The sequence below is a fragment of the Talaromyces amestolkiae genome (assembly GCF_001896365.1).
Source record: "Talaromyces amestolkiae strain CIB chromosome Unknown scaffold2.1, whole genome shotgun sequence".
In the NCBI taxonomy this organism is placed as follows: Eukaryota; Fungi; Ascomycota; class Eurotiomycetes; order Eurotiales; family Trichocomaceae; genus Talaromyces; species Talaromyces amestolkiae.
The window spans coordinates 599,730-624,729 of NW_024468038.1; the positions used below are offsets into that span (position 1 = coordinate 599,730).

General features: G+C 48.1%; 11 protein-coding genes across 11 annotated transcripts; 7 read left to right on the top strand and 4 right to left on the bottom strand.

Annotated features, from left to right (window-relative positions):
• Window positions 1–178: 178 nt before the first annotated feature.
• On the bottom strand, window positions 179–1,129 carry BHQ10_001491 (uncharacterized protein; the record flags this gene model as incomplete). The annotated part of the gene is made up of 1 exon (XM_040873533.1): window positions 179–1,129. One exon carries the CDS (start codon window positions 1,127–1,129, stop codon window positions 179–181), a length of 951 nt encoding a protein of 316 aa, XP_040729996.1.
• Window positions 1,130–1,759: 630 nt separating this feature from the next.
• Window positions 1,760–2,572, bottom strand: BHQ10_001492 (uncharacterized protein; the record flags this gene model as incomplete). The annotated part of the gene is made up of 1 exon (XM_040873534.1): window positions 1,760–2,572. One exon carries the CDS (start codon window positions 2,570–2,572, stop codon window positions 1,760–1,762), a length of 813 nt encoding a protein of 270 aa, XP_040729997.1.
• A 1,009-nt stretch (window positions 2,573–3,581) lies between these two features.
• Window positions 3,582–5,750, bottom strand: BHQ10_001493 (uncharacterized protein; the record flags this gene model as incomplete). The annotated part of the gene is made up of 1 exon (XM_040873535.1): window positions 3,582–5,750. The coding sequence occupies one exon, from the start codon at window positions 5,748–5,750 to the stop codon at window positions 3,582–3,584; it is 2,169 nt and encodes a 722-aa protein (XP_040729998.1).
• A 1,971-nt stretch (window positions 5,751–7,721) lies between these two features.
• BHQ10_001494 (uncharacterized protein) lies at window positions 7,722–9,799 on the bottom strand (the record flags this gene model as incomplete). Its single annotated transcript, XM_040873536.1, has 2 exons — window positions 7,722–7,958; window positions 8,018–9,799. The coding sequence occupies 2 exons, from the start codon at window positions 9,797–9,799 to the stop codon at window positions 7,722–7,724; spliced, it is 2,019 nt and encodes a 672-aa protein (XP_040729999.1).
• Window positions 9,800–10,138: 339 nt separating this feature from the next.
• Window positions 10,139–11,677, top strand: BHQ10_001495 (uncharacterized protein; the record flags this gene model as incomplete). Its single annotated transcript, XM_040873537.1, has 1 exon — window positions 10,139–11,677. One exon carries the CDS (start codon window positions 10,139–10,141, stop codon window positions 11,675–11,677), a length of 1,539 nt encoding a protein of 512 aa, XP_040730000.1.
• Window positions 11,678–12,818: 1,141 nt separating this feature from the next.
• Window positions 12,819–13,615, top strand: BHQ10_001496 (uncharacterized protein; the record flags this gene model as incomplete). The annotated part of the gene is made up of 2 exons (XM_040873538.1): window positions 12,819–13,386; window positions 13,440–13,615. 2 exons carry the CDS (start codon window positions 12,819–12,821, stop codon window positions 13,613–13,615), a joined length of 744 nt encoding a protein of 247 aa, XP_040730001.1.
• A 1,106-nt stretch (window positions 13,616–14,721) lies between these two features.
• BHQ10_001497 (uncharacterized protein) lies at window positions 14,722–16,249 on the top strand (the record flags this gene model as incomplete). Its single annotated transcript, XM_040873539.1, has 4 exons — window positions 14,722–14,760; window positions 14,829–14,961; window positions 15,017–15,143; window positions 15,199–16,249. 4 exons carry the CDS (start codon window positions 14,722–14,724, stop codon window positions 16,247–16,249), a joined length of 1,350 nt encoding a protein of 449 aa, XP_040730002.1.
• Window positions 16,250–17,288: 1,039 nt separating this feature from the next.
• BHQ10_001498 (uncharacterized protein) lies at window positions 17,289–18,542 on the top strand (the record flags this gene model as incomplete). Its single annotated transcript, XM_040873540.1, has 2 exons — window positions 17,289–17,411; window positions 17,466–18,542. The coding sequence occupies 2 exons, from the start codon at window positions 17,289–17,291 to the stop codon at window positions 18,540–18,542; spliced, it is 1,200 nt and encodes a 399-aa protein (XP_040730003.1).
• A 762-nt stretch (window positions 18,543–19,304) lies between these two features.
• On the top strand, window positions 19,305–20,381 carry BHQ10_001499 (uncharacterized protein; the record flags this gene model as incomplete). The annotated part of the gene is made up of 3 exons (XM_040873541.1): window positions 19,305–19,356; window positions 19,416–19,848; window positions 19,901–20,381. The coding sequence occupies 3 exons, from the start codon at window positions 19,305–19,307 to the stop codon at window positions 20,379–20,381; spliced, it is 966 nt and encodes a 321-aa protein (XP_040730004.1).
• A 745-nt stretch (window positions 20,382–21,126) lies between these two features.
• On the top strand, window positions 21,127–22,896 carry BHQ10_001500 (uncharacterized protein; the record flags this gene model as incomplete). The annotated part of the gene is made up of 6 exons (XM_040873544.1): window positions 21,127–21,163; window positions 21,224–21,355; window positions 21,407–21,466; window positions 21,514–21,802; window positions 21,855–22,045; window positions 22,100–22,896. The coding sequence occupies 6 exons, from the start codon at window positions 21,127–21,129 to the stop codon at window positions 22,894–22,896; spliced, it is 1,506 nt and encodes a 501-aa protein (XP_040730005.1).
• A 348-nt stretch (window positions 22,897–23,244) lies between these two features.
• BHQ10_001501 (uncharacterized protein) lies at window positions 23,245–24,411 on the top strand (the record flags this gene model as incomplete). The annotated part of the gene is made up of 2 exons (XM_040873545.1): window positions 23,245–23,779; window positions 23,831–24,411. 2 exons carry the CDS (start codon window positions 23,245–23,247, stop codon window positions 24,409–24,411), a joined length of 1,116 nt encoding a protein of 371 aa, XP_040730006.1.
• Window positions 24,412–25,000: the final 589 nt, after the last annotated feature.

Consider the following 25,000-nt stretch of genomic DNA (forward strand, 5'->3'; position numbering starts at 1 on the left):
AAAGAAAGGAAGGAAATCAGCTAATCTCCGTGACTATAACGGGGTGTTTAGGTTGACAAATACCACGCGATAGCACCTGGAAGCTTTGACCAAGATTCGCGCTTTAATATACCATTTGTATAAATTCGACTCGTAGTATTAAGAAAGGGAATGATGAATATACCAATCATAGGCTCAATTAGCCCAATTTACTTAGTACACTTGCAGCAGGTGCAAAAAAAGTAGTGCCAGTCACTGGCCGCGAAAAGTCCAAAATCCGATCATGCAAGCCAGGAGGATTCCCAATAAACATATTCTCCAACATGCGCTCAATTACCCAGAGACGCCTAGAGTAACCAATAAAGTACGTGCCAAACTCGCCTGATCCTGGTGAGCCGAAGGGCATATTGTCTCGCAGAATACTTTGCTCGTTACCGTCTTCATCTTCGATGGTGGTCAGTGTCTTATGTGCTTTCTGTTGATCTGCGTCCGCATCATCTAGCTCGATGTTATCCATTTTCGTCCTGCCGATAATTGCTTCCTGCTGCTCTGTGGAGAGCGTCTTCCAGGCTTTGAGGTCATGCAAATACTTTTGAATGACGATGTAACTGCCTCCAATGTGATTTGCATCGTCTTCCTGCGCAACGAGGACTGCAGGATGCATGTCAGGCCCCACGGGATTAGCTGTGCCATCCACAAACCCAAGAAGGTCGCGGACATCAAAGTAGCGGAAGCCTTTGGTCTCATCCACCACTTCGACAGCATCGCCGAGCTGGTCGAGAAGTTGTCTTTCGAACTCGAAACACAGGTCCTGCCGCTCTGAGCGTATGTGAAATAAGAGATCGCCGGGCGTGGAGACAGCAACATGCTTCTTTCCCTTTATTTCGCGAAATGGATGTAGCTCGCTTGGTCGTGGCAGACCTGTGAGACGGTCCCAGACATTGCTACCGAGAGCTGTGGTACATGCAAATCCAGCGCTTGGGTCGCGGATGGCGACATTCTTTGAGAGATTGGCAATGTCTGCTAGTGTTGAGCGGACAGTTTGCAATGCATCGTCGTCACTATTCTTGATGGAGAGGACCAGGAAGGTCGCCGATGCTGTGAGTGGCGCGTCAACCGGCTGAATACTGACTGCTGTCCCGGTACTCATTGTTCTCTCAAATACCAAAGTCTTTCTGGAAAAATGTTGAAATTCAGAGTAGATTGGGCGGGGAATATTATTCTTAGATTGCTGTCCTACAGTCTTGTAGCGGGTGGAAATAGTCCTGCAAGTGGGCCGGAGTATTCGTAATGTGAATGGTCTGGACATGTTTGAGTAATTAAAATCATGTTATAGTTAACAGCTGTGGAATAGCAGCGAATGATATATAAATTGATAAGAACCCGTGCCGCCAAGCCCACCTGCATTCCTAAGTATGTAACCTCATGCTGAACGTGAGTGTGCGTCATATCAGTACATAGGCCATTAAATACAATTCCCAATTTTAAAATTTCTCCCGTTATCTCTTTAAAGCAACTACGACCATAGAGTTTCCCCCCCCTTAAATCACTCTGTTGATAGACTATATATATCAAAGCACCTAGGAACCTTAATACAGTGTTAGAAAATTATGTTGGGTGAAAATGGTGCTTCATGCGGTCCGCCGGCGTTGTGATGTCGACGTTCAAACAGATTGATATCTACATGAGAACCAACACAGGAAAACGCATTCAACATTGCTCAGAGCATTTACTACGCTAGATTTAGACACACGACGTCTGTCTAATGGTGGTGATCGAATCACCACCCCTGAACTCCAGCCCTCGACACCACCTTCCCAACATCCGCATCCCTCTCGCCCTCAATCACACTCTTCACAAATGGCCCAGCAACAGTCGGATCCTCCGCACCAAACTTCTTCAAAAGCTCCGTATCCCCTCCCAACCCCGTAGCCAGCAAACCCGGCGACAACGCAAAGACTTTCACCCCATCCCCCTTTAGTATCCGATGCCATTCACGCATCAACATATTCAACCCTGTCTTTGCACTTCGATACGCAGGTAACCCCACGAATCCGGGTTTGGGCCACCCCTTGGTTTCCGGGGGCTGATTTACTTTCAATGCAAGATTCGCGGTGCCCGCGAACGAAGCTGTCCCTGATGTAACGAAAAGTAATCGCGGATCATCGCTGCGTAGCAGTAACGGGATGAATTTGCTAGTCACAACTTGCGTGCTGGTCGTATTGACGCTCCAGGTCTTGTCCCATAGTTCGCGCTCCGAGCCGATTTTGCCGGATATCAGGTCGTGCTCGAACTGTGCGCCGGCGTTGTTGACGAGGACGTCTAGTTTGCCACCGGTGAGGAGCGACGAGATTGTATCGTGCGCGGATTGGATGGAGGTGTCGTCTTCGATGTCGATTTGGATGGGTGTTATGGTGTTATTTGTGGATGTAGGGAATTCGGTCTTGATGTTTTCGATGGCCTTGTGCGCGTTCGAGAGGGATCGGGAGCCTAGGAGGATATGGTAGGACTCTTTAGAGGAGCTGTAGAGGGCTCGCACAATCTGGAATCCGATGCCTGCATTGGCGCCGGTGATGAAGACGCTTTTGGGCATTGTGGAAGTCAATTTGGATATTGTATTCGAGTTGTTTTGTTTCTGTTTCTGTCTTGGCTGATGGAAATCATCTCAAGGGAGGGGGGGTCCATGACTCTATTTATACCTTTCCAATAGGCCAAAGTCTCTTCGCAAACAATTGCACAGCACCTGATATATTCTCTTCTCGTAGAGCGGTCTGCGTGAGGTTATGGAGATTAGGCATAAAACCGACGAGACGGCGGAAAGAGTATGATGCTATGCATACCCACATTCCAGCCCTAATCGGTCTAAGGATGCTTATTTCCGCCGCCTCGGATTGCTGTCGAATGGCTGCTAGCTTTGATTGTGTTGATTGCTGACGAAGTAGACTTTGCGATTGGCAACACGGTCTACGCATATCTCAGGCATTTATCGAACGTCATTTGACTGACAATCTGAATACGAGTCTTTCAGCTTCCTAGATTAGTAAATCTAATGGTTATGCGATACTGGTGTCGTGATCTTTGTATTGACTACAAACACTTATCTGACTTGTCAAATCTTCAGAGTCATATATACACAATACACGTCAACTCAGAACGTCCAATCGCTCACACTATGCTAGCTTGAACACATGCAATGCATAGTCAAAACCAAAACCACATAAACCTAAAATCCCAGTTATGCCTTAGCCCAAAGAGTGACGAGAAGAAACCAAAGAAACAAGCCGAGGAAACAAGCCTTTCCCCCGGGGTATTAACAACAGAGTGAATGGAACTGTCCAGCGTCTCACACGTCGTGTGGACTATTATGGTATAAATTAGTGAAACACAGAATTCAAAACAGAAAAGAGAAGTGAAGCTTGTCAACAGCAGTATGTCCATGCATAACTCGACGGTGCGAGAGGGTAAAATAATACAGAGAATGTTGAACTTTTGTTTTGTCCAGGAATGAAAATGATTTGTGTCGTCAAGACAAATCAAAACTGAGAGTGGCTGATAGGCAGTCAACGCCGACTTTTATATCGAAACATATAGCAAAGAAAAAATCATTTATCCCCATGCAGATTCAACCAGCTCATATCTGAATTGACGTGGGCTCGCGAATATTCATCCATGTCGTTATGGAGAATACCGCTCGATCGTCGTCCATGGGATCGGGAATCGACCGGCTCCTGCACACCCGAAGGTTCGCGTGCACTCGATTGATAGAAGCTATCGGTATAGTTGCTGCTCGGCGGACGTAAGTTCCAAGGTTGATGTGTCCATTGAGTTCCATCATGAACACTTTGCGGAACGCCGGAAGAGAACGCATCATGGCGGTCATGGTCATCCTCTTCCTCCGAGACAAAGCTGGCTGAATCAGCGCTAGATATATGAGCCGACTGTGCTTGGTGTATATGTCGCGATCCGAATGATGGGAGATACTCTGTGCTTGGACTGCCAGAAGGAACTTGTCCTAAAGGCCTAGGTCCGTCTAAAGCACTCAATGCAATTGTGGTTCGCTCGGGCACTTCATGCGGCCACATGCTACCTCGATAATCAGACTTGGTAATTTGTGAAATATCCGAGTTCATCGTAGTGCGAGGAGAGTCCGTCGTAAGACCGTCACCCCCATCTTGGAAATATTTGCCCCAACCTTCATCAGTGCTTCGATCACCCCGTGGATGACTAGACTCATTGATAGGTGTGAGTGTTTTGTTTCTATACTGATCCGCCTCATTAGACGTAATCAGTGTGAGGGGGGGCTTAGCAGGTGGCACCAAAGACCGAGTCGTCACTGGAGTTTTATCCGCCATGAATGTACCAGGGTACTCGTTTGCGAACTTTCCAGAAATCATGTTGAGAGAATCTACAGCTGAAGGAATATGGGTTCGACCCATCGGCACAGCAGCCATTGTCAGAGGTTCGATACCCTGATCTTGGAAGCTCAGTCGGTCTTTATCTTGACCATAGCGGCGGCTGCCTTTGCCTGTTGGGTCACCATTCTTCCGGTGCAGACGGCGAAGGATGATCAGAAGAACAATCAAGATGGCTGCCACGCCTAGCAAGCAACCCAAAGTTGCACCGATAATAACACCCGTACTAATCTTGCCTGTACCGGAAGCAGCTACGGCGGTAGTTGATGCCGATGCCGAGGCCGATGTCGTCGTCGTAGCTGTGGCGCTGGTTGTCGGAGCAGTTGTCGTCGAAGATGAGCCTATTGGATGTTGGAGTCCTGCGCTTACATCGTCGTTGTAGAAGAGCTTCGTAGTGTTGACCCAACCATTCTGAGTTTGGTTAAAAACGGTGACGGCATCAGTACCGCTTCCACCAGTTATGACGACCAAGCCGTTGTCGGATTGGGCTAACGAGAAACTGCTGCGTGTCGTTGAGGGAGCCAGAGTACTATTGTAGGACGGAATATTGCCCCAATCGCGCTTCTGCTTCGTAGATGATGGGGCAAATGTCACGTTTTGACCAGGGTATGCTGCAGTACCACCGGTTTGTAGCAAAGCCACGTATGATATCTCGTTTGGCGAGACTGCGAAGTCAAATATTTCCAAAAACTTGCTTCCGTCCGAGTTTGACTGCATTGCAACGCCAGCAGTGCTGGGTATTCCGCTAGCTAGGGAGATTTGCGAAGTGCCCCAGCCACTATTACCATGGTATAGAAAAACTTCAGTATTCGTAGGCGTTCCTCCCACGTAAACGGCCGTCGAGTCATCCCAAGGTAATAAAGTTGGTTTGATGCCAGCCGCTATGCCGGCACCGTCACGATTCAGTATTTTCCCTATATTTGTGAGGGGAATCTCAAAGGTTGTCGTGGAGGCGTCCTGGTTCCCATTATTAGATCCTGCGTAGCTTAGGATCGAAGTAGTTCCGGGGAGATAGATAGCACTGTGATTGACTAGATTCTGGAGGCCACTAAGGCCACTACCCAGATCAATAGACTCCCACTTTTTGTCGGCGAATGAGTATCTTTGAAGGCCCATATACGTCGAGTTGGTCGAAGTGCCTCCGACGACGTATAAAGCTTGGTTATCAGCAGAGCCATCAACGGTTCCTGTCACACACACGGCGTCGGTGACGGCTTCACCAGCATCTGTAGAGTTCCACTCGGCACCTTGTTCGAGAGGTAGGGATAGTAGTGCGGACGGCGTGTAGACGTAGACAGTGTTGTTATAGACGACTGAACAACGCCCATCGAGGGCTGCTGGAGGTTGTGGAGAAGACATGTTGGATAAGTCGGCCGTCGAGTATACCAGCTACGGGCCGCGAAAACGAATGAGAGCGATAAGTAAAAGATCGATCTAGGTCCTGTGGAGAGACGATTTCCTAGCAGCCCAACGGGTATATTCCAGACGTATCGGTAGATTATTGCATGTTCGGCTAGTCGTAGTCCACCCTGAGTAGTGTGTATTTTCACGATCTAGCGAATGAACTACGGTGAGAACCACGATGACAGCGCGCAATTGGCGTGTCTAATGCCCTATTCATACAATTCTTATCGTATATCTTGATGCTATGTCAAGTCCAATTGAGAAGGGTTGTCCGAGCGATGAGTTGCCAAATCGATTGGCTTAGCTCCGGTACTGCGAGGTGGCAGGCAATGCGAACGAGGCGATACCTGCAGCACGCGATGAACGCTGAACGAAAGGACGCAACAATCAATAACTGCGATGGATGGCGATCGTCGAATGAGAGGAAGAGCGATCAGCGAGTGGGTGAAAATGGGCGAAACGGGAGAGATGGAGGTCCCTTAGAGAGCGAATATCAAATGTCGTGGTCGTAAACGAAGGGTGAAAGGGAATAGAGAGTAGTGAAAAGCGAAAGGAGAGTCGGCAAGCAAGCAAGCAAGGTGCAAAGCGAGTAATCATGCAGTACCAGCAGCACACACCTACGTCGTTGACGAAAAGAGAAGGGAACAGAGAGACAGAGACAGACAGAGGGGAGACTGTAGAGAGGCAGGAAGGAGCACTTGGCAGGCCATGGCAGCGACAGGGGAAGGAGCAGTCTGGTGCCTGATTCGGGGAAAGCGCAAGGGACCAGCAGACGGGATGATTCAAAGTGAAACGCCGGAGCCACTCAGCAGTCCACTCACGCCCAACTTCTGCGTGCAATCCATAGGGGACCCCCCCAATCAGCAATCAACAAACGGCTCCGGCGCTGTTTAGTTTGGCGTTAGTCTCGCTCGCATAAAGCGAATAGATTGGAAACTTGCCCTGTGTGGTTTAGCTGGAGTGCGCCAGGGGAAAGCTCCGACAGAGCGCGCCAATAAGAGCAGCCAGCACGATAAGATATCGGATGACTTAGAGCTAACAATGCCTGAGGCACCATTCAGTACTCATGCTACGTCACTGCGAGCTTTTCTTGCCAGCAATGCATCCTGAATTATTCGCGCAGTATGTCCTCAAAATATTCTCCGATATATATTCAAGCTCCATCTCCAACGCCACAAATTGTACTTCATTGATGGGAATGTTTTATATCAACCTGGTTACGCGTGCTGGCCCGCCCCTCAAGCCCAGGTTTCTCAAACACAAGTATGGATGGGGGCCGCTTCGATGACTGTGGAGCGTCCTGTTCAACATCAGCATCCCATGTAGTGATACATATAACTACAGCTTGACTAACGTTATAGAGATACACGTCCAGGCAATGGTAACGCAAAAGTATCGAGCAGAGTCGCACTAACCTCGGCGATCTACTTCAAGACTCTGCATCTCTGCATACCATCCGAGTTCCAAGGTTACCTACCACACATCAAACATCTTAGTGTTCCGTACGTAAGCATCAGCAACCAAAAACATGATCAAACAAACAGAAATCAAAACGATAATTGGTGGACTCCAGTTTCAAACCTCGTCTTCGTCGTTTCGAGAAGCTGACACAGCCCGATTGCGCGGACAGTCGGTACATACTCGTAGACATAGTAGGCAACGGATGACTCCAGTTAGGGCCGTGGAAATTTCTCGATTAGGGCTAGATGGGGCACTGGCCAGCCACTGCAAATGCGACCGTTTCAAAGAGATTTATCGGGGTTGTATCAGGATTGGTCAGGTCAGGTAGTTACAAGCCTTTCATTGCGATTACGATATATGTATAAGAGTCAGAAGTTCGAAATTTATTATCCGATAATACTACACACCACGTCACACATGGTTGCTGTGTCACTCAGATCAAAACCTAGCATGATACTGACCGTCTCAGCTTTGTCCCTGTTGTTGTTTCCATGCATGCGCACGCTGCAAAAGTCGAGACAAATTGGCTGCCGATGCATCGTCCGCCGGAAAAACGTAGTCCATGTATTCCTCGTAACGATCGTCGTCCAACTTGCGACGCTTCTTGACCCGCCGTGGCATCTGCTTTTCGATCGCCGCGAGATCTTCGGCGGATCCATGGGCTTGTTCGAATGCTTTCCATGCATTCAAGAGATCCACCCTCTATAGTGACAAATTAGTAAATGTCAAAAACGGTACAACCAGCCAAAGAATTTACTAACCTCTTCCTTGAGTTCCTTTTCCTTCATCACTTTGTTGGCTCGTTCAAAGATCTTGCGAGCCCGTCGTTTGGCTTCTTCGCTGACTGGCCGTTCTTCCTCTTCGTCTTCGTCCTCTTCGCCTTCCGGGATGTTGATCTCGAATTTAGCATAGTTGATCCAGACCTTGACGTGATCTGTCTTCTCTAGCAATCGCTCGTACAATTCACGCGTCCGGTCGTATTCTCCCTCGTATTCCTCGAAATCGATATACGCCTTCCAGACCAACTCGGGCATATCCAACATTGGTTGTTCGATGCCCAGTTCAAAAATCGCGCGCGCTCGTTCGATATCTTCCAATCCTCGTTCAAGCTCGGCAAATTTGATCCAGGCCTGACTGTTCGCTGCATTCCACTCGATTTGTTTCTCATAAAGAGTTCGGCATCGGTTGAATTCGAATAGTTGGCGCTCCAAATCAATATAACCCCGAAATAATTTGTCTTTAGGACATATGCCAAGTGCTTGACCAAGTGTCTTTCGGGCTGCCTGGAGATCCATTTGGCGTATCTCGAATTGAGCCTTCATGAGCCAAATCTTGGCAAACGTAAACTTCTTGTGCGGTATCAGTTTCAGACATTCTTGATAAATCTGTCTGGCACGACTGATGTCTTTGCTCTCCATCTCTTCCCATATTGCGTAGAAAATCCATAGGTAAATATATCTCCGCCAGTGGCGCTTTTCCTGAGAAGGCGGTATCTGAGCGATTGCTCTTTCGTATACATCCCTGATGCGATCTGCATCTCCTGACGTCTCTTCCAATCGAGCAAAGTCAAACCATACGTCGTAGTTGCGAGGGTTCTCCTTGATTTGTTCCTCGTACTGAACGCGACGTTTGTTCACAATAACATCCTCAACACCTTCACGGTCGCCAAATTGTTTTTCGAATGTCGTATATGCCTGATGTAAAGTGACTGACTTGGAGCGTGGTAGTCGGTCAAGTGCGAACTTATAAATTGCACGAGCCCGTTCGTACTCTTTTAGCTTGGCTTCAAACTTGGCGTATGAAACAAAAATCTTTTCATCCATGAAATCATCGCCAAGGGTTTCAATCGCAAGTCCATAGACTTCCCGGACTAGGTCGCTCGTTCCATATTCTTCCTCGAAGCGAGCCCACTTGATCCAGTTTCTTGGCTCTGGATGAACGATGGTAAACCTTTGGAAGATAGTCCTCGCGCGGTCAAACTCGTTATATCTCTTTTCAAGCTTTATGTATGCACTCCATGCACCTTCGTCTGGCTCCCACGCCATCCATCGTTCGAACACCTGACGTGTACCCGGGATATTACCAAGGGTCTCCTCCATGTAAACATATTTAAACCACAGCTTGTCGACTCGCGGTAAGATGGTCACAGCTCTGTCAAGCAAGTTTCGAGCATGATTGATATTCCTCGTTTTCATCTCAGCCTCAATATAACGAATCCATAACACGACGGAGGTAGAATCGACGTCCAAAGCTCGCTCGAAAATCGATCGCGCTCTGCGAAATTCCTTTTGTTCCAATTCCCATTGTGCATAGCGCATCCAATTGTTCATATTAATTCGATTGCGCCGAACATAGTCCTCGAATTCTTTTCTCTTCCGACCTTGGTATTCATGCAGTTCCTCCAAATCTTCGAAGCGCTGCGTCGGAGCTTGGACGCCCACCTCCTGTCGGTCGACTGCCTCTCGTAGCAGCTGCTCGGCAGATATCTGTATAGGCGCTGCGGCCTTGTTCTTGACCCGGGGGGGTCCTCGTGAGATCTCCATGGCGAAGACAATAGGTGACACGGATTGTTGTAGGACGGAAGTCGAACGATAACGACAAGCCGAGGAATCAAGCAAAATACAATCAAAGCCTTCACCGAGCTTGAGAAGCCCCGCGATGCGACTTTTATTAGCTATGAAAGCTGCGTGATCGAATTGGAAAATAATCGATTGTCGCGGCTTCTCTTACGCTAAAACTGCATAGAAGGTTCTTGCCGCCACCTGAATGTACAAATCTAGTCACGTGACCAAATATATTCTAATTTAGAGCTTTGCAAAAAAGCTAGTGGCGTCATTCCTTTGATCTCACATCCAGCACACTGCTCAAATACTGTCGCAATCATGTCGGCCGCAGAAGACCTGTTGAGGGACTTCGAAGATTCCGATTTCGAGGATCAGGAAGAAAATGGAGTCGAAAATGAAGGTCAAGAGATGGAAGTCGAGCCCGAGACGACAGAGGAAGCCGAGCAGGAAAATGTTGCAGTCAAGAACGACTTCGAGGTTGCCATGTCAGCGGCAGATCAACTGGCCCGTCTGCACAAAGATCTACGCGACCACTACTCGACACGATTTCCTGAGCTTGAAACCCTGATTACGAACCCGATCAACTACGCAAAGACTGTCGCGATCTTGAAAAATGGACCGCTCGATAATATCAAGCAAATTTCTACATCTTCCGATAACCTCGTCGGCGCCCCGCTCAACGCTGTTCTCGATGGACCATCGCTAATGGTCGTCACGGTTGAAGGAACATCCACTCGTGGAAGACAGCTGTCAGAGGCTGAGCTCAAAGTTGTGCTCGATACATGCGAAAAAATCCTCAAATTAGACCGTGAACGCACTGCGCGTATAGAGAGCGTTCAGTCTCGTATGACGGAAATCGCACCAAATCTCACAGCTCTTATTGGTTCACAAACTGCTGCTCAGTTTCTCAATCAAGCCGGTGGATTGCTTGAGCTCGCCAAAATCCCTGCCTGTAATCTTGCTGCTCAGGGCTCCAAGAAGCAAGAAGGACTGGGATTTGCAACGAACGTCGGAATCAGACAACAAGGGTTTCTCTACAATTCGCCGATGATTCAAGACATACCGAACGACGTCAAGCGTCAGGCGATGCGGATTGTGTCGGCGAAGATGGTATTAGCAGCGAGAGCAGATGTTGCTCGTAGCAGTCCAGATGGGTCTATGGGCGAGGAACTCAAACAACAATGCTTCCATAGATTAGACAAACTTACGGAGCCACCGCCAAACAAAGGAGCTCGAGCATTACCCGCTCCCGACGACAAACCGGCTAGAAAGCGAGGCGGTCGACGAGCACGTAAAGCAAAGGAAGCCGTGGCAATGACAGAATTACGAAAAGCGCAAAATAGGGTTGCTTTCGGCAAAGAGGAGCAGGAAGCTGGATACGGAACTGGAGATGGTACAGTTGGATTGGGTATGCTTGGACAAGAGAACGATGGGCGCATTCGTGCAGCCCAGATCGATCAGCGAACCCGAGCTAGACTTAGCAAGTCGAACAAGGGCTGGGGAGCAGCCACTCCCATCAGCGGCACAGCTTCGTCTCTTCGAGGACCTGGAAACGCCACAATGCTCCAAGCCAAGGGCCTACGCAGTTCGGGTGTTGGCACCTCACTCAACGCGACGGCTGGTACGGCCAGTTCCATTGCTTTCACGCCGGTACAAGGTTTGGAGTTGGTTGATCCCAAAGTCCAGGCCGAGCTCAACCGTAAGCGAAAGGCAGAAGAGGATCGATGGTTCAAGAGTGGTACCTTCACCCAAGTTGGAGGAAATGGAGGCTTCAAGGTTCCTGACGTACCTGCGAACAAGAAGGTCAACACTGGAGGTGGTAACATGGCGCCTCCATCACTGCCTCTTAAGAAGTAATCTCTTCCTTTTTATTCAATATGCATGTGCTCGGCGTTCGGGGTGAAGATACCAACATTGTATATACATACTCTTTATTTAAATTATCGTCGGCTCACTTGTAATTCCTTCATAACTCCATTAGCTACTATGTATATTCAAACACCGTCCAGTCCCCCGGAAATGGCAAGGGGTAAATGACGTGCTTACTCCAAGGTAAGGCATTTGGCATTTGCCACAAAACACCATACCGCACGGTATTGTGCAATACTTATTTATACGCATGTAATAGTGACGACTCATTAAGTATCTCAACTAACTTGAGCACTACTGGTCAACCTGGCTAAAATGATCGACTTGCTTACTCAGAATCCAGGGGGTTGGTCTGTAAGTTGCCTAACTACCTAATCTGGTCGCTAGCCCTAATTCTCCCGGACCAGGACAACGCACCAGACATAACCCTATCAAGATAACGAGAGCTGTACCTAAACTCTCCTTGCAAGAGGGAGAAAAAGCACGGGGAAATATTGCCCTGTTTAGTAGAAAGTAGCCATATCCGCGTAAAAAAATCTCTATGCCGCGAGTTCTCTCCGCCGACCCATCCGTCCTCTGGTCGGTCTTCAGAGGGTTCCGAATCCATACATAACCAAATTCTGGTACAACCATGGGAAAAGTTAAGCAAGCTATGGCGTGCTTGGTCTGAAATTTTATGAAATTTTATGAGTTTCCCTTCGCGCCCTTTTTGAGTCTCACCGCTAAACGAATAATTTAGTCTAGAAGACTAGAAGATCCCTGGAGTAATTTAACACGGTGAGAGAAGGGGGCTTCGTATTTCTGGGGTAAAATCATTCCGTCCTACAATCGCAATCTGCGTGTACTATCTCGAAATTTTTATGGGTCAGGGTTCGGACCGCAGCATACATTGGCCCCCGACGTACCTACCTTTAAGAGAGGAAGGAGCGTCTTTTTGTCTTTTTCCTTTTCATTTATTTCTCTGAAGAACTGGCAAAAACCGTCGTTGTTCGCTTCCCATCAACCCGAGTTTGTCTATTGCGCATCGAATAGACTCACCTCTGTGAATTAGCTTCAGAGCGGGTTTCGGTTCGTAACATCTGGTGAAGGATATCTGCTAGACTTTCAAAGGCTTCTAGCCTACGAAACAATGGCTGCTGTCGACGGAACAGCAACTACCACATTTCACCCACCCAGGGTTACCCTCCGAGCACCCAGCTCGCTCTTCCACCACGAGCTGGTGACGAAAGACTTTGGACTTCTACAGTTTCATGCCGCTGCCGCTTTGCAGTTGCAGTTCGGCACACAGCGTCATGAACTAGTTGCAACTTCGGACGATCGCTTGATTGCATCACCATATAACGACCCTGGGAATCTACTCGACTTGAAGCGTCTGGAGACACCTTATCAGCTGCTCGCAAAAGCTTTCACCATCTTCAAGCCCATCCGTGACGACTATGCGACAGCGCCTTACGTTGAATCGTTCAACTGGCAGGCGGTCGTTGATTTCTTGCGTGATCTTTCAGTAGCTGAAGGCTACCAATGGAAAAGACAACGATTTTATGTCGTCTCATTCCGGTCCACTCTGAAACCCGTCATCGATAACCAGCGACTGCACGATCTAGACTACCACTCTCACCAGGAAGCCATGGCTAGTGGTGGCTTGTTGAAGTATTGGTTCGGTGCCAAAAGTGAGAAGCACCAGAACCTGGCAACTTGTAAGTAGTATCTGACGAACTGTATCGAGACTTGGAGACTGACGTCTGTGCAGGCGTCTGGAGAAGCAGAGAAGATGCACGAGCAGGTGGCACCGGTCCATGGCACAAACAGGCGCGCGCTGCCGCGGGAGTCATGTACGACAGCATAGTCTTCAAGACACTCGCTTTGATTATTGAGGACGATGCATCTTCTTGGGAGATTACCGACTGGATAGACGAAGATGCGTGAGAGATGTTTTCTTCCTAATGCCGTTACGTTTGCATTCTTGCCTTTAGCACACATACAAATTGTTCCATGACATACTCGATACCATTTCCAACGTCACGATTACATCTGCATCTGCATGTATGCCACGTTTTTGATTCGGCTCGTTGATGGTTTGCTGCTTTCTTGCGTCGGCGTCAAGGTTTTTTCCCGGGCTTAGAGAAAATTTTCTCCAGGTCGCTTGAAGGTGTTGATAGGGTTCAAAATACATAGACAAATAAATATTTCTTCCATTTTGTCTGCCAGTTCTCTTTTCAAGATCTTCGTGGCTCTACGTCCACAATGATGGGCCATGTCATCAACGGTGGTTGTGTTGTTAGACATGTTAAAAAGTGACCGCTTATCAACGGGGAGGACGGTTTGTATGAGATGGAGCACTCAAAACAGATGCCAGTACTTGTATCCTGCACTTTCCACAAACTTACTAGCTCCAATCAATTAGACCCAGAAGACGATAGATTGACGACCAGCATCGATGTGGATAGGGACCCGGTGGACAGCTCAGCAAAGACACAGTGTTATGGGGAGTATGGAGAGCTCTCTCGGACTCCGAATTAAACATCGCATCTCACGCCGGCGCCACCAGTTAGATGTAGCTCGGGCACTAACCAGGGGACAGACTCTGTATTCAATGATACCAACGCGTCGAGCCCCATGTTCCCACATTGAAGGCTTCGTGGGGCCAGCTCTGGACACAGTGGACAGAGGGCAAAGCGATGCGTCGAGTGCTAAAGGAGAGGAGATGTTATTGGGAGACCCTTAGCAGGCTGGGCTGTTATTGGTGGGGGAGATGCCTTCCGCGTAGAAATCTTCGGTCTCCGCCAATACCCCTCCTTCCCTCTGTGCTTCGCCGGCCGTTCCTAATAAAGAAAAATAAATCTGCCAGCTTCACCCTTTCTGATATTTTCTTTTCTCTTCAATCATCTCTCTCTTGACATACCATTCATCATATAACCATTTGAGTAAGTTCAGACATCATTCTCAAGCTGTGAACATACCTTTAGTATCCATTTGAGGCTTACAATTACGTCTAGTCCTTTTTTTCGACCTCTGTCCATACATCAGACAAAATGGCCGCTCCCGCCCACACATTCAAGGTCGCCGACATCGTACGTACTATACAATGGCATTGGAATATGGACAGACAGATGGAATCCCTCGCTAACAAACAAAATAGTCGCTCGCTGCCTTTGGCCGCCGCGAGATCGAGCTCGCCGAGGTTGAGATGCCTGGTCTCATGGCCATCCGTGCCAAATACGCTGCTGACCAGCCTCTTGCCGGTTCCCGTATCGCCGGTTGCTTGCACATGAGTACGTCTATCGCCGGGCATTGATTGAAATCACACACTCTCTGACATACCTCCAGCCATCCAGACTGCCGTCCTCATCGAGACCCTCACTGCCCTCGGTGCTGAGGTTACTTGGACCAGCTGCAACATCTTCTCCACCCAGGACCACGCCGCCGCCGCCATTGCTGCCTCCGGTGTCCCTGTGTAAGTTGCCACAATTAGGCGTTTTCAATTAAGCGAGTCTGTCTAACGGTTATAGCTTCGCCTGGAAGGGTGAGACCGAGGAGGAGTACGAATGGTGCTTGGAGCAACAGCTCAGCGCCTTCAAGGATGGCAAGAAGCTCAACTTGATCCTCGACGACGGTGGTGACCTTACCTCCCTCGTCCACAAGAAGTACCCCGAACAGCTCAAGGACTGCTACGGTGTCTCTGAGGAGACCACCACTGGTGTCCACCACCTTTACCGTATGTTGAAGGAAGGCAAGCTCCTTGTCCCTGCCATCAACGTCAACGACTCTGTCACCAAGTCCAAGTTCGACAACCTTTACGGATGCCGCGAATCCCTCATCGACGGTATCAAGCGTGCCACCGATGTCATGATTGCCGGTAAGGTCGCTGTCGTCGCTGGTTTCGGTGACGTCGGCAAGGGTTGTGCTCAGGCTCTTGCTTCCATGGGTGCTCGTGTTATTGTCACTGAGATCGATCCCATCAACGCTCTCCAGGCTGCCGTCTCTGGCTTCCAGGTCACCACCATGGAGGAGGCTGCTCCCCACGGTCAGATCTTCGTCACCACCACCGGTTGCCGTGACATCCTCGTTGGCCGCCACTTCGAGGTCATGAAGAACGACGCCATTGTCTGCAACATTGGTCACTTCGACATCGAGATTGACGTGGCCTGGCTCAAGGCCAACGCCAAGTCTGTCCAGAACATCAAGCCTCAGGTTGACCGCTTCCTCATGGCCAACGGTCGTCACATCATCCTTTTGGCTGAGGGTCGTCTCGTCAACTTGGGTTGTGCTACCGGTCACTCTTCCTTCGTCATGTCCTGCTCTTTCTCCAACCAGGTCTTGGCCCAGATCGCTCTCTACAAGGCTGGAGATGCTGCTTTCGGTTCCAAGTACATTGAGTTCGGTAACGAGGGCAAGCGCCCCGTCGGTGTCTACGTCTTGCCCAAGATCCTCGACGAGCAGGTTGCCAAGCTCCACTTGGAGCACGTCAACGCTAAGCTCTCTACCCTCACCCCTGTCCAGGCCGAATACCTTGGTTTGGATGCTGCTGGTCCTTTCAAGAGCGACATCTACCGCTACTAAGCTAGGACATGATACCCTAATCTTCTTTTCTCTTTGGCGTATGGTGACACATATAGACTTTTTTCAACATGAGTTTACGATGTTATGAACAACAAACATATTCTATTAGGGTTCTCGACTATAGAACTCACGAGCATTTGGCCTTCAACGGCTAGCGATTTGATTCCCCATAAAAAGAAAAGTCTAAACTTTTATCAGCATTTTGTTCCCTTGGGTTGATCCTGATCTAGGACTCGGGTGTGAGGGAGGCGTGATCTATGTCCTGAAACAGCGAAACTTTTATTGCTGTTTGCTATCTGTCTGGGCTTTTCACATGGAAGCTAACTAGACATTTCCTTTGTTATGTATTACAAGATTACAAATCGATCATTGCATCCGTTGCATCAACTCCAAGTCAGGATCTTCAATTCATAATGTGTAGTTCAACAAGTTAAGCTTGCTTCATATGCAATGTAGCTGTGTCAAAAACTACGTAAACGAGATATACAATCAATTTCTCGACCCCTTAATTAAATATCCTGTTCCCCGCTGAACTATGAGGAAAACCGCATATCAAGCCCTAGCCCTACATTCCTCGACACCAGAAAGAATGTTCCACCCCAATCACCAATGCCCCTCCTCCCCGATAAGATATGTACAGGGAGGGGAACGCGGGTTCTATAAGATTGTGTCTGTGACACATTCCAGTAAAGTGGCGGGCGACGAAATTGTTCTGTGGTGGAATGTTGAGAGATGTACGGTTTTGCTGGTACGTACCGCGACACGAATTGAATGAGCACAACACATTTTAATGTTGGTTCGCGAAGTATGAGTATGTTTATCTGAATGGCCACGCCGAGATATTCATGATAGGATTGTTTTTACTTGCCACATCCTTCGATTTAAAGTTCGTAAAGACTTCTTTGTATAAAATGTTGTAGGTTATCTTGCAATCGTGAGTCGAAGGAGTGCATACTTAACTGCAGTCCGGTTTCAGACTACTTGCCACAAGTCTCAATCTATAAGTTTACATCCATCGAGGAAGACGTCCGAAGCAAACATGGTGTCCGCCAAAGCTTTACTAGCTCTCTATGCCATCGCAGGCATCGTGCAGTCATACCCTATACACCGACCCATCGAGGGCCTCTCGGAGCCTCACTTGACAAGCAGATCACCAAGCCCGGTAAGCATACCATATCCAGCTTCTTCTCATATGAGGGGCTAATCGTATAATCAGAGATTCAGAAACCCATTCGATGTGGATAGTTACCTGAGGAATCTGGACTACAAGATTCCGAACAACAAAAGTGTTCAACAATGGGTAAAGGCGGCGAGGAAGAAGGGCGCACTGGCGGCTGCGGGGAAGTTTTCTGGTGATGATGATGATGATGATGATGATAAGCATGAGGATAAGAAAGATCATGACAACGACGACGACGATGACGAAGACAAGAAGGATAAGGATAATCACGACCACGACCATGATGACGATAAACATCACAAGACCAAAGGTACACCGAGAGTCAATGGAGAGAAAGACAGCGATCATAAAGATGACCACGACCACCATCAACATGCTGCTCAGTCTGCCTCAAAACCGGATGACAAGCACGATGATGAGCATGATGACGACGACGACGACGACGATGACAAAGACGACGTAAATAATGTGAACAAAGACGAAGTAGCGCAGCCAGCAAGGCCTACACCCACAAGCACACCCAAGACCGCAGATAGCACGGTTACTTCAACCCCAAAACCTAACCAGGAGGGTGACGAGGCCAACAATATCGAAGTCATGCAGCCCAACGATACCCAGGACGCTGCCACACCCACCATCCCTTCCAACACAGTTAGCGAAGGTAACAATGCTGCCGCTCCTGCAGTTCAAACGGTCTATGTCCCAGTCAACGTCTTCCCAACTCGCTTCCCCAACTTCCCAGACATCGACGACGACGAAAAGCCATCGCCTTCTTCGACACCACTACCCATATTCCCGCCCCCTGACGCCACCACGAAAGCGAACTTGCCGCCGACAGATGTCTCTCATTCTCCTAAAGAAAGCGCCAATACCAACGGCGCAGAAGTCAGCGAGGCTCCAGTCGCTGAAGATGCTACAAATACACCGGATGTCACCGATGCCCCCGAAGTCGTTGATGCTCCCATGAATGAGGAGCCGACCAGTGATAACGTCGATCCGACAAACACGTTCACTCCCACGCCGCAAATGCCTTCGCACGAAGCTCAATTGTCTAAAATCAGTGAATTGCTGGATATGTTCACGCCGAAAGACAAGTCTGACCCTTCATATTGATCGGGTGAACACGTGGTTAGTCCGAAAAGTGATTGAGGGACATGTATATATTAAAACAATGTTACGGTTACGAGCTATGATAACACTTCGAAATTAGGGCTATCTATCTAATTAATGATTATTCATCATTCGAATACAGATTTAGCATACAATAACATGTGGCAATTCCTCCTGAAGCTGTAGTTGTGGCTCSCATCCGAAGAAAAARCCGAGATGAACGATCGGCATAGAAGCAAAGCCATAGTTAGATGAGAATAGTTCTAATTGATTGATGATCTGCATTTCGCGTAGAGCTAGCCAACAATTGAGCGGACTAGGGCATAAAAGCGATGTGGAATTGTGGATTGTTGCAAAGAAGAATGACATCGGCTTTAGAACGGTTAGTCCGTCCAGATCGGCCTAATGATCGCTTTACGACCACCTCGCCAATAGACCTTCATTTCGATCTCCATAACTGATTGTGACAAATTTCTGACAAATAAGGGGACTGGAACTAGCCGGAGTAAAGTGTAAATGCGATCTAAGCTTTTGTTAATATGTAGTATTTTAGCACCAATTGGATGCATGAGGTCATTTTTTCGCGAGCGGGGATAACATCATTTTTGCATCTTGAAGACAATCACAATCAATATAAAAAGGGCAAAGATCTCTCGGCAGCATTTCCTTTTGCTAATCCAATCGATTCAATCATCAAACGTCAATCAAAGCAATCCAACCCAAAAAGTCTCTTTGATAAAGTTTTCTACAGTGAACAATCTCAACATGCCTACGATTCTCGGAAAGCAAGTCGGCTCTACCGGCTACGGAACCATGCGTAAGTCAAAGCACCAAACATAGACTTCATATCCAATCCCCCTTGCTAATGATTCTCAGGAATGACATGGAACCCGTCCCCGCCCTCCAAAGAAACCTGCTTCGAAACTCTCAACACCGCCCTCGAGCTCGGCGCCAACTTTTGGAATGGCGGCGAAATCTACGGAACATCGAAATACAACTCCTGCCACTTGCTCCAAGCGTACTTCGAGAAATATCCTCAAAACGCGGATAAGGTCGTGCTTAGCATCAAGGGTGGCACCGTCAAAGATGGGTTGCAGCCAGATGGCTCCGAGGAGAATATTCGTCGCAGTGTGGATGATTGTTTGAAGGTTCTGAAGGGCACGAAGAAGATTGATATTTTTGAGTGTGCACGTCAGGACCCGAATACTACGGTCGAGCAGACGGTTACGATTCTTGCCAAGTTGGTCGAGGAGGGGAAGATTGGTGGTATTGGTCTTAGTGAGGTTGATGCTGAGACTATCCGACGAGCGTAAGTTCTTTGACTCTAACACAAGCGCTCTTTTGTGCTGATTTATGTCCAGACACAAGGTCCATCCCATCGCCGCAGTAGAGGTAGAGCTCTCCCTCTGGTCACTAGACATCCTCGAAAACGACGTCGCCAAAACCTGCGCCGAACTCGACATCCCCGTTATCGCATACTCCCCCCTCGGCCGAGGCGCATTTACAGGCGAAATCGCCAAATTTACAGATATCCCCGAGGGTGATTTCCGGCGGCACGTCCCCAAGTTTCAGGATGGCAACTACGAGCACAATCTGAAATTGATTCAGGAGGTTGTCAGTTTGGCCAAGAGGAAATATGTGGCTCCGGCACAGATTGCGTTGGCTTGGGTGAGGAGTTTGAGTAATAAACCCGGTCTACCTACCATCATCCCGATTCCAGGTGGGACGACCAAGGATAAGGTTGCTCAGAATCTGCAGGGTGTTGAGACGCTGACGGATGAGGAGGTGGCGGAGATTGACGCGTTGTTGAAGAAGTATGAGGTCAAGGGAACTCGCTATTAAGTCTCTGGGTCTGCATTATACCTAATTCTTCCCATGTTGTTAGCTCAGCACATAATATAATGAGTCGATAAAAGAACATGTGTTGGTTTGAGTCAGGTCAAGTGTAGAGTTTGTCAACAACCAACTTCGCCTCGTGAAGAGGGAAATTGTCAGCATTGCAGAATTCTCTTTTTTGATCATCATAAAATATAGAATGAAGGGTCCGTGATTGATAATTATCCGACATACCTATTATTAATACTACTACTTGTTAGTAGGGTATGTTGCGAATGTCCTTGCAAGTGATAGAAAGAGGATAAAAACCAACACGAAAAAAAGAAGCTTTAATCACCGTAGCAAGCTAAGCCTAGTCGGGACAGGCGCCTAGATCCACGAACCATTCTGATTATTACCACGGAAGAACTCCTACAAAACCTTGGAATATTAACTAATTTACCTCTACGTATTATGTGAGATTCTAGCTAATTAAAAATTGATGATAGATGCAAGCTAAAATCTCACATAATTCGTCAACTCATCTCTGATTGCCTCGAATAATGGCTCCAATCGAATGTAGCCAGCTTTGGCCCCCGTTTCTTTGTCTTATCATATACGCCTTGCAGTAGTCTATTGTGATGGACAAGGGTCGGCATGCTAAATACACCGTGATAGCTTTCAGCTTCGGCTCCAGCTTTCCGATATTTCCATCCGCCATAATTCATGCTGCGTCATGAATGCACTCAAAATGACGACCAGGAAAGTCAGTATGAATCAACCTAGTACTGTAGCCGTTATAGGCGCTGGTAAGACGATTTCTATGCATCCGATCGACCCCTTTACCTTTGAACTAACTGAATATCAAGGTAGTGCTGGCTTGTCGATGCTCAAGACCCTGCGGGAAGATGGATTCAAGGTGACTTGCTACGAACGGAGGTCGCAAGTTGGGGGATTATGGGCGTGGTCGGACAAGAAGGAAGTTACTTCAGCGCTTAAAAGTGAGATCTTGCTTCGTAAGCTTCGTGTTCGCTGTTCTAATTATGGTATAGCCACCACGGCCAATATCAGCAAATACACTTGTGGAATGTCGGATTTTCCTATGCCAGACGGTTCGTTCAACCACTAACGGCTTATGATCAATTCTAAATGTGCATAGAGTACCCTCCACACTTGACTCAAGCTCAATTCCAATCTTATATGCAATCATACGCCGAGCATTTCAACTTACTCCCGGACATCGTCTTTGACGCAAAGCTCGAGCAAGTATACAGAAATGAGTCAGATTCCAAATGGCTTCTACAGTTGAATATCAACGGAAAGCCGCAGATCGAGGAATACGACAAGGTCGCATTTACGCATGGATATCAGACAAAAGCGAAAATGCCGCAGTTCGCAGGTCAAGAGCAATTTGAGTGCGAGCTGATCCACGCACAGGCATTCAAGTCGTACGTCACTCATCCTGCCTCTTGAGTGCTGAACTAATTTTTTCACGATTAGTCCGGAACAGTTTCGGGACAAGAAGGTCGTTGTAGTTGGAATCGGAAGTACAGCAGGGGATATCATTGAGACGCTATTACCGGTAGCAGCAAAGGTCTATGTATCACACAGACACGGCACCGCGATCATAAGTAGATGGCGAGGCGACAAGCCTACAGACCTCATTGTGTCGTACAGACGTCGCCAAATAAGTCAGTTCCTCACGAGAAACTTCCCCAGTATGATGAGATGGTTGTCTGTTGCAGGAACAGAATTTCTCATGAAATCTAAATGGGGTAAACTGGATCCGGAATGGAACCTTTTGCCATTCCCATCTCCGTTACTTGTGCTACCTAGTGCCTCTGAGGCCGTCATTCCAGCGCTGCAAAACGGTTCACTGACCTCGCTACGTGGGTTGAAGGGATTCGTTGGCCCCCGATCCGTGGAGCTTACTGATGGCACGATCATCGATGATGTCGACGCTGTGATTTGTGCTACGGGATACACGGCTGATTTCACCGTGACGCCGTTCATCGAGACAAGTCAACCCGCTGGTCCCGAGGGGCCAATCGTGAGAAGACTATGGAAGAACATCTTTCCACCCAAATATGCGGATTCGATCGCCATGTTCTGTTACTCGGCTTATGGCAAGAATAATGGCTTCTCCTTCTGCGATGTCTCCTCGATGGCTATTAGCAATATCTGGCGTGGTGTCCATCCATTGCCGTCACAACAGCAAATGGAAAAGGAAATCGATGAGCATCATCGATGGTTAGTCTTGAATTGGAAATTGAACAACAACATTGATCCATCAATGGTTAAGTCATGGGAATACCAGAGCTTTGTGCACGATGCGGCGGGCACTGGTATGGAGAACCTGGGATGGGGATGGAAAGGGKGGAATTTCTTCTTCAAGGACCCCAAGATGTCGTATCTGATGAATAATGGGGTCGAGACAGCTCACGCTTTTCGTTACTTTGAGACGGGCAAGAGGAAGGTCTGGCCGGGGGCGCGAGAGGCAATTCTCCATGCTAACGAAGCAGCGAAGCAGATCTCGCATTGAGTCTGAGAGTGATATTTCAATCGTCTATATAGTCTTTAATATACAATATTATTCATTTTGGGGAAAATCGAGAAATTTTATATGGAGCTTGAAGCAGAGCATAACTATATGAAGAACGTAGTCTCTTAAACTCTTTGTGCAGGTAACGAGTAAAGAAAGAAAGGCCGGCGACTGTGGAAGCTTCACTTCTTGTAAGCCACCGCAATCACGTGCCCCCGTACTACTTGACTCGACCTCAACTCTATCACCTCGCTTGTACCGCGAGCCCTTCACAATTTGACGCGACACTTCTAATTAGCTTGAGCGGCCATTATTTTACCCTCGTTTATTGAATCTCTCATCACCACAATGGCCTACTCGCCCGGCTCCCCCCTCTCCTCCATCGCGTCCGACGACCTGACCGAGGACACCAAGCAAGACAAAGATGGCCACTCACCCTCAGCATCGAGCATGCCACCCTCCAAACGCCGTCGCACGGGCGTCGCATCCTGGGATCATCACACGCCCATATCCTCTATCCAAGGCGATCTGATACCCACCTCCCCTTCGTCGAGTGCCATCTCATCCGACACCGACGGCGAAATCCCCAACTCCCCTAGTCTCATCGCATTGATTGGCGGTGGTCAGGACGACGACTATAGCGGTCTTGGAGGTGACCAAGTCACGGCATGTCGATGGGATGGCTGTGAGGCGGGCGATTTGGGTAATATGGATAATCTGGTTAATCATATCCATGATGATCATATCGGGACGAGACAGAAGAAATACTCCTGTGAATGGATCGATTGCAGTCGCAAAGGGCAAACGCATGCCAGTGGCTATGCATTGCGCGCACATATGCGCAGTCATACTAGAGAGAAGCCATTCTACTGCGCACTTCCAGGTAATTCAGTCTTTTTTACCGTTTCGTCATCCTACTTACTGACACATCCAGAATGCGACCGAAGCTTCACCCGCTCCGATGCCCTAGCGAAACACATGCGCACAGTCCACGAAACAGAAGCCCTCCGACCATCAGACCCCGTGCCCAAAAGCCAACTACTCAACAACCTACCCAACGCCGCAACCCCAACCAACAAAGTCCAACGCATCAAACTGAAACTCAGCTTCGGTCCCAAAGGCGAAGACACCGAATCCTCCACAAACGGCGAAGGGGGAGGAGGAGGAGGAAGCCGAGTCGGAGACATCGACGGCCAGGAAGCTGAACTATTACCCGTACCAGAGTTCACTCCCGACCTGGGCTTCGATGCGCATGAGCTTGCTCTTCCGCCGAGTCAGCTATATCGACTGCTTCGCCGACAGGTGCATTGGGCGGAGATTGAGACTTCGAAACTCAAACAGCAGTGGCAGGACCTAGAGCCGAAACGGAAAACTGCATTCTTTGAGAAGGAGGCTGCGCTCACAGAGGTCATTGATGCCGAGGGACGATTGTCGAAAGTTGTCTCTGACGCGCAGCGTGATGCTGATAAGGAGACTGGGAATGTGCAGGATGGTGTTGAGGAAGTCGTTGCTTGATGCTGTATAACTTCGTTCCCTTTTTAATTATTTTCTCACTCATTCCTTGATGTACACTTATGTTTCATGGCCCGGAGTCTATTTAGTGCTTTTGTTGGGTTGGTTCCTATTGCATGGCGTTATGGTTCGGTGGAATACAATTTCTCTTCCATGTAATTTTCCGAAAAGATTTAATGCATTGCACGTCAGTACTATGATACTGGATATCTATTCATACCAGTTCAAAAATCAACAAAAGTTACGCAGATTATCACGAGGAATAGACAGTCAAGTGGTATCATTCATTTCTTCAGATTTTGTAGTACATACATCGTCAACATGACAGCAGTTCTCACCACCCCCAAAGACTCTAGATTCTCATAGATTAAATCTCTCTTTTGAACTCCCCCAAAAATGCAACACCAAAATCATTTCAAGCACGACGCCAGGTATGTACAATAACACCATTTTCTGCTCGGCAACAATGGGCAGGAAAGTAAATGAACAACGAAGACAAGACACTTCGCAATCTGTCCGTGTAAATGGCAAATATGTAATTGGCAGATTGTGAAGATGCAATGATTAGAAAGTCAAGATGAAACAAGAAATG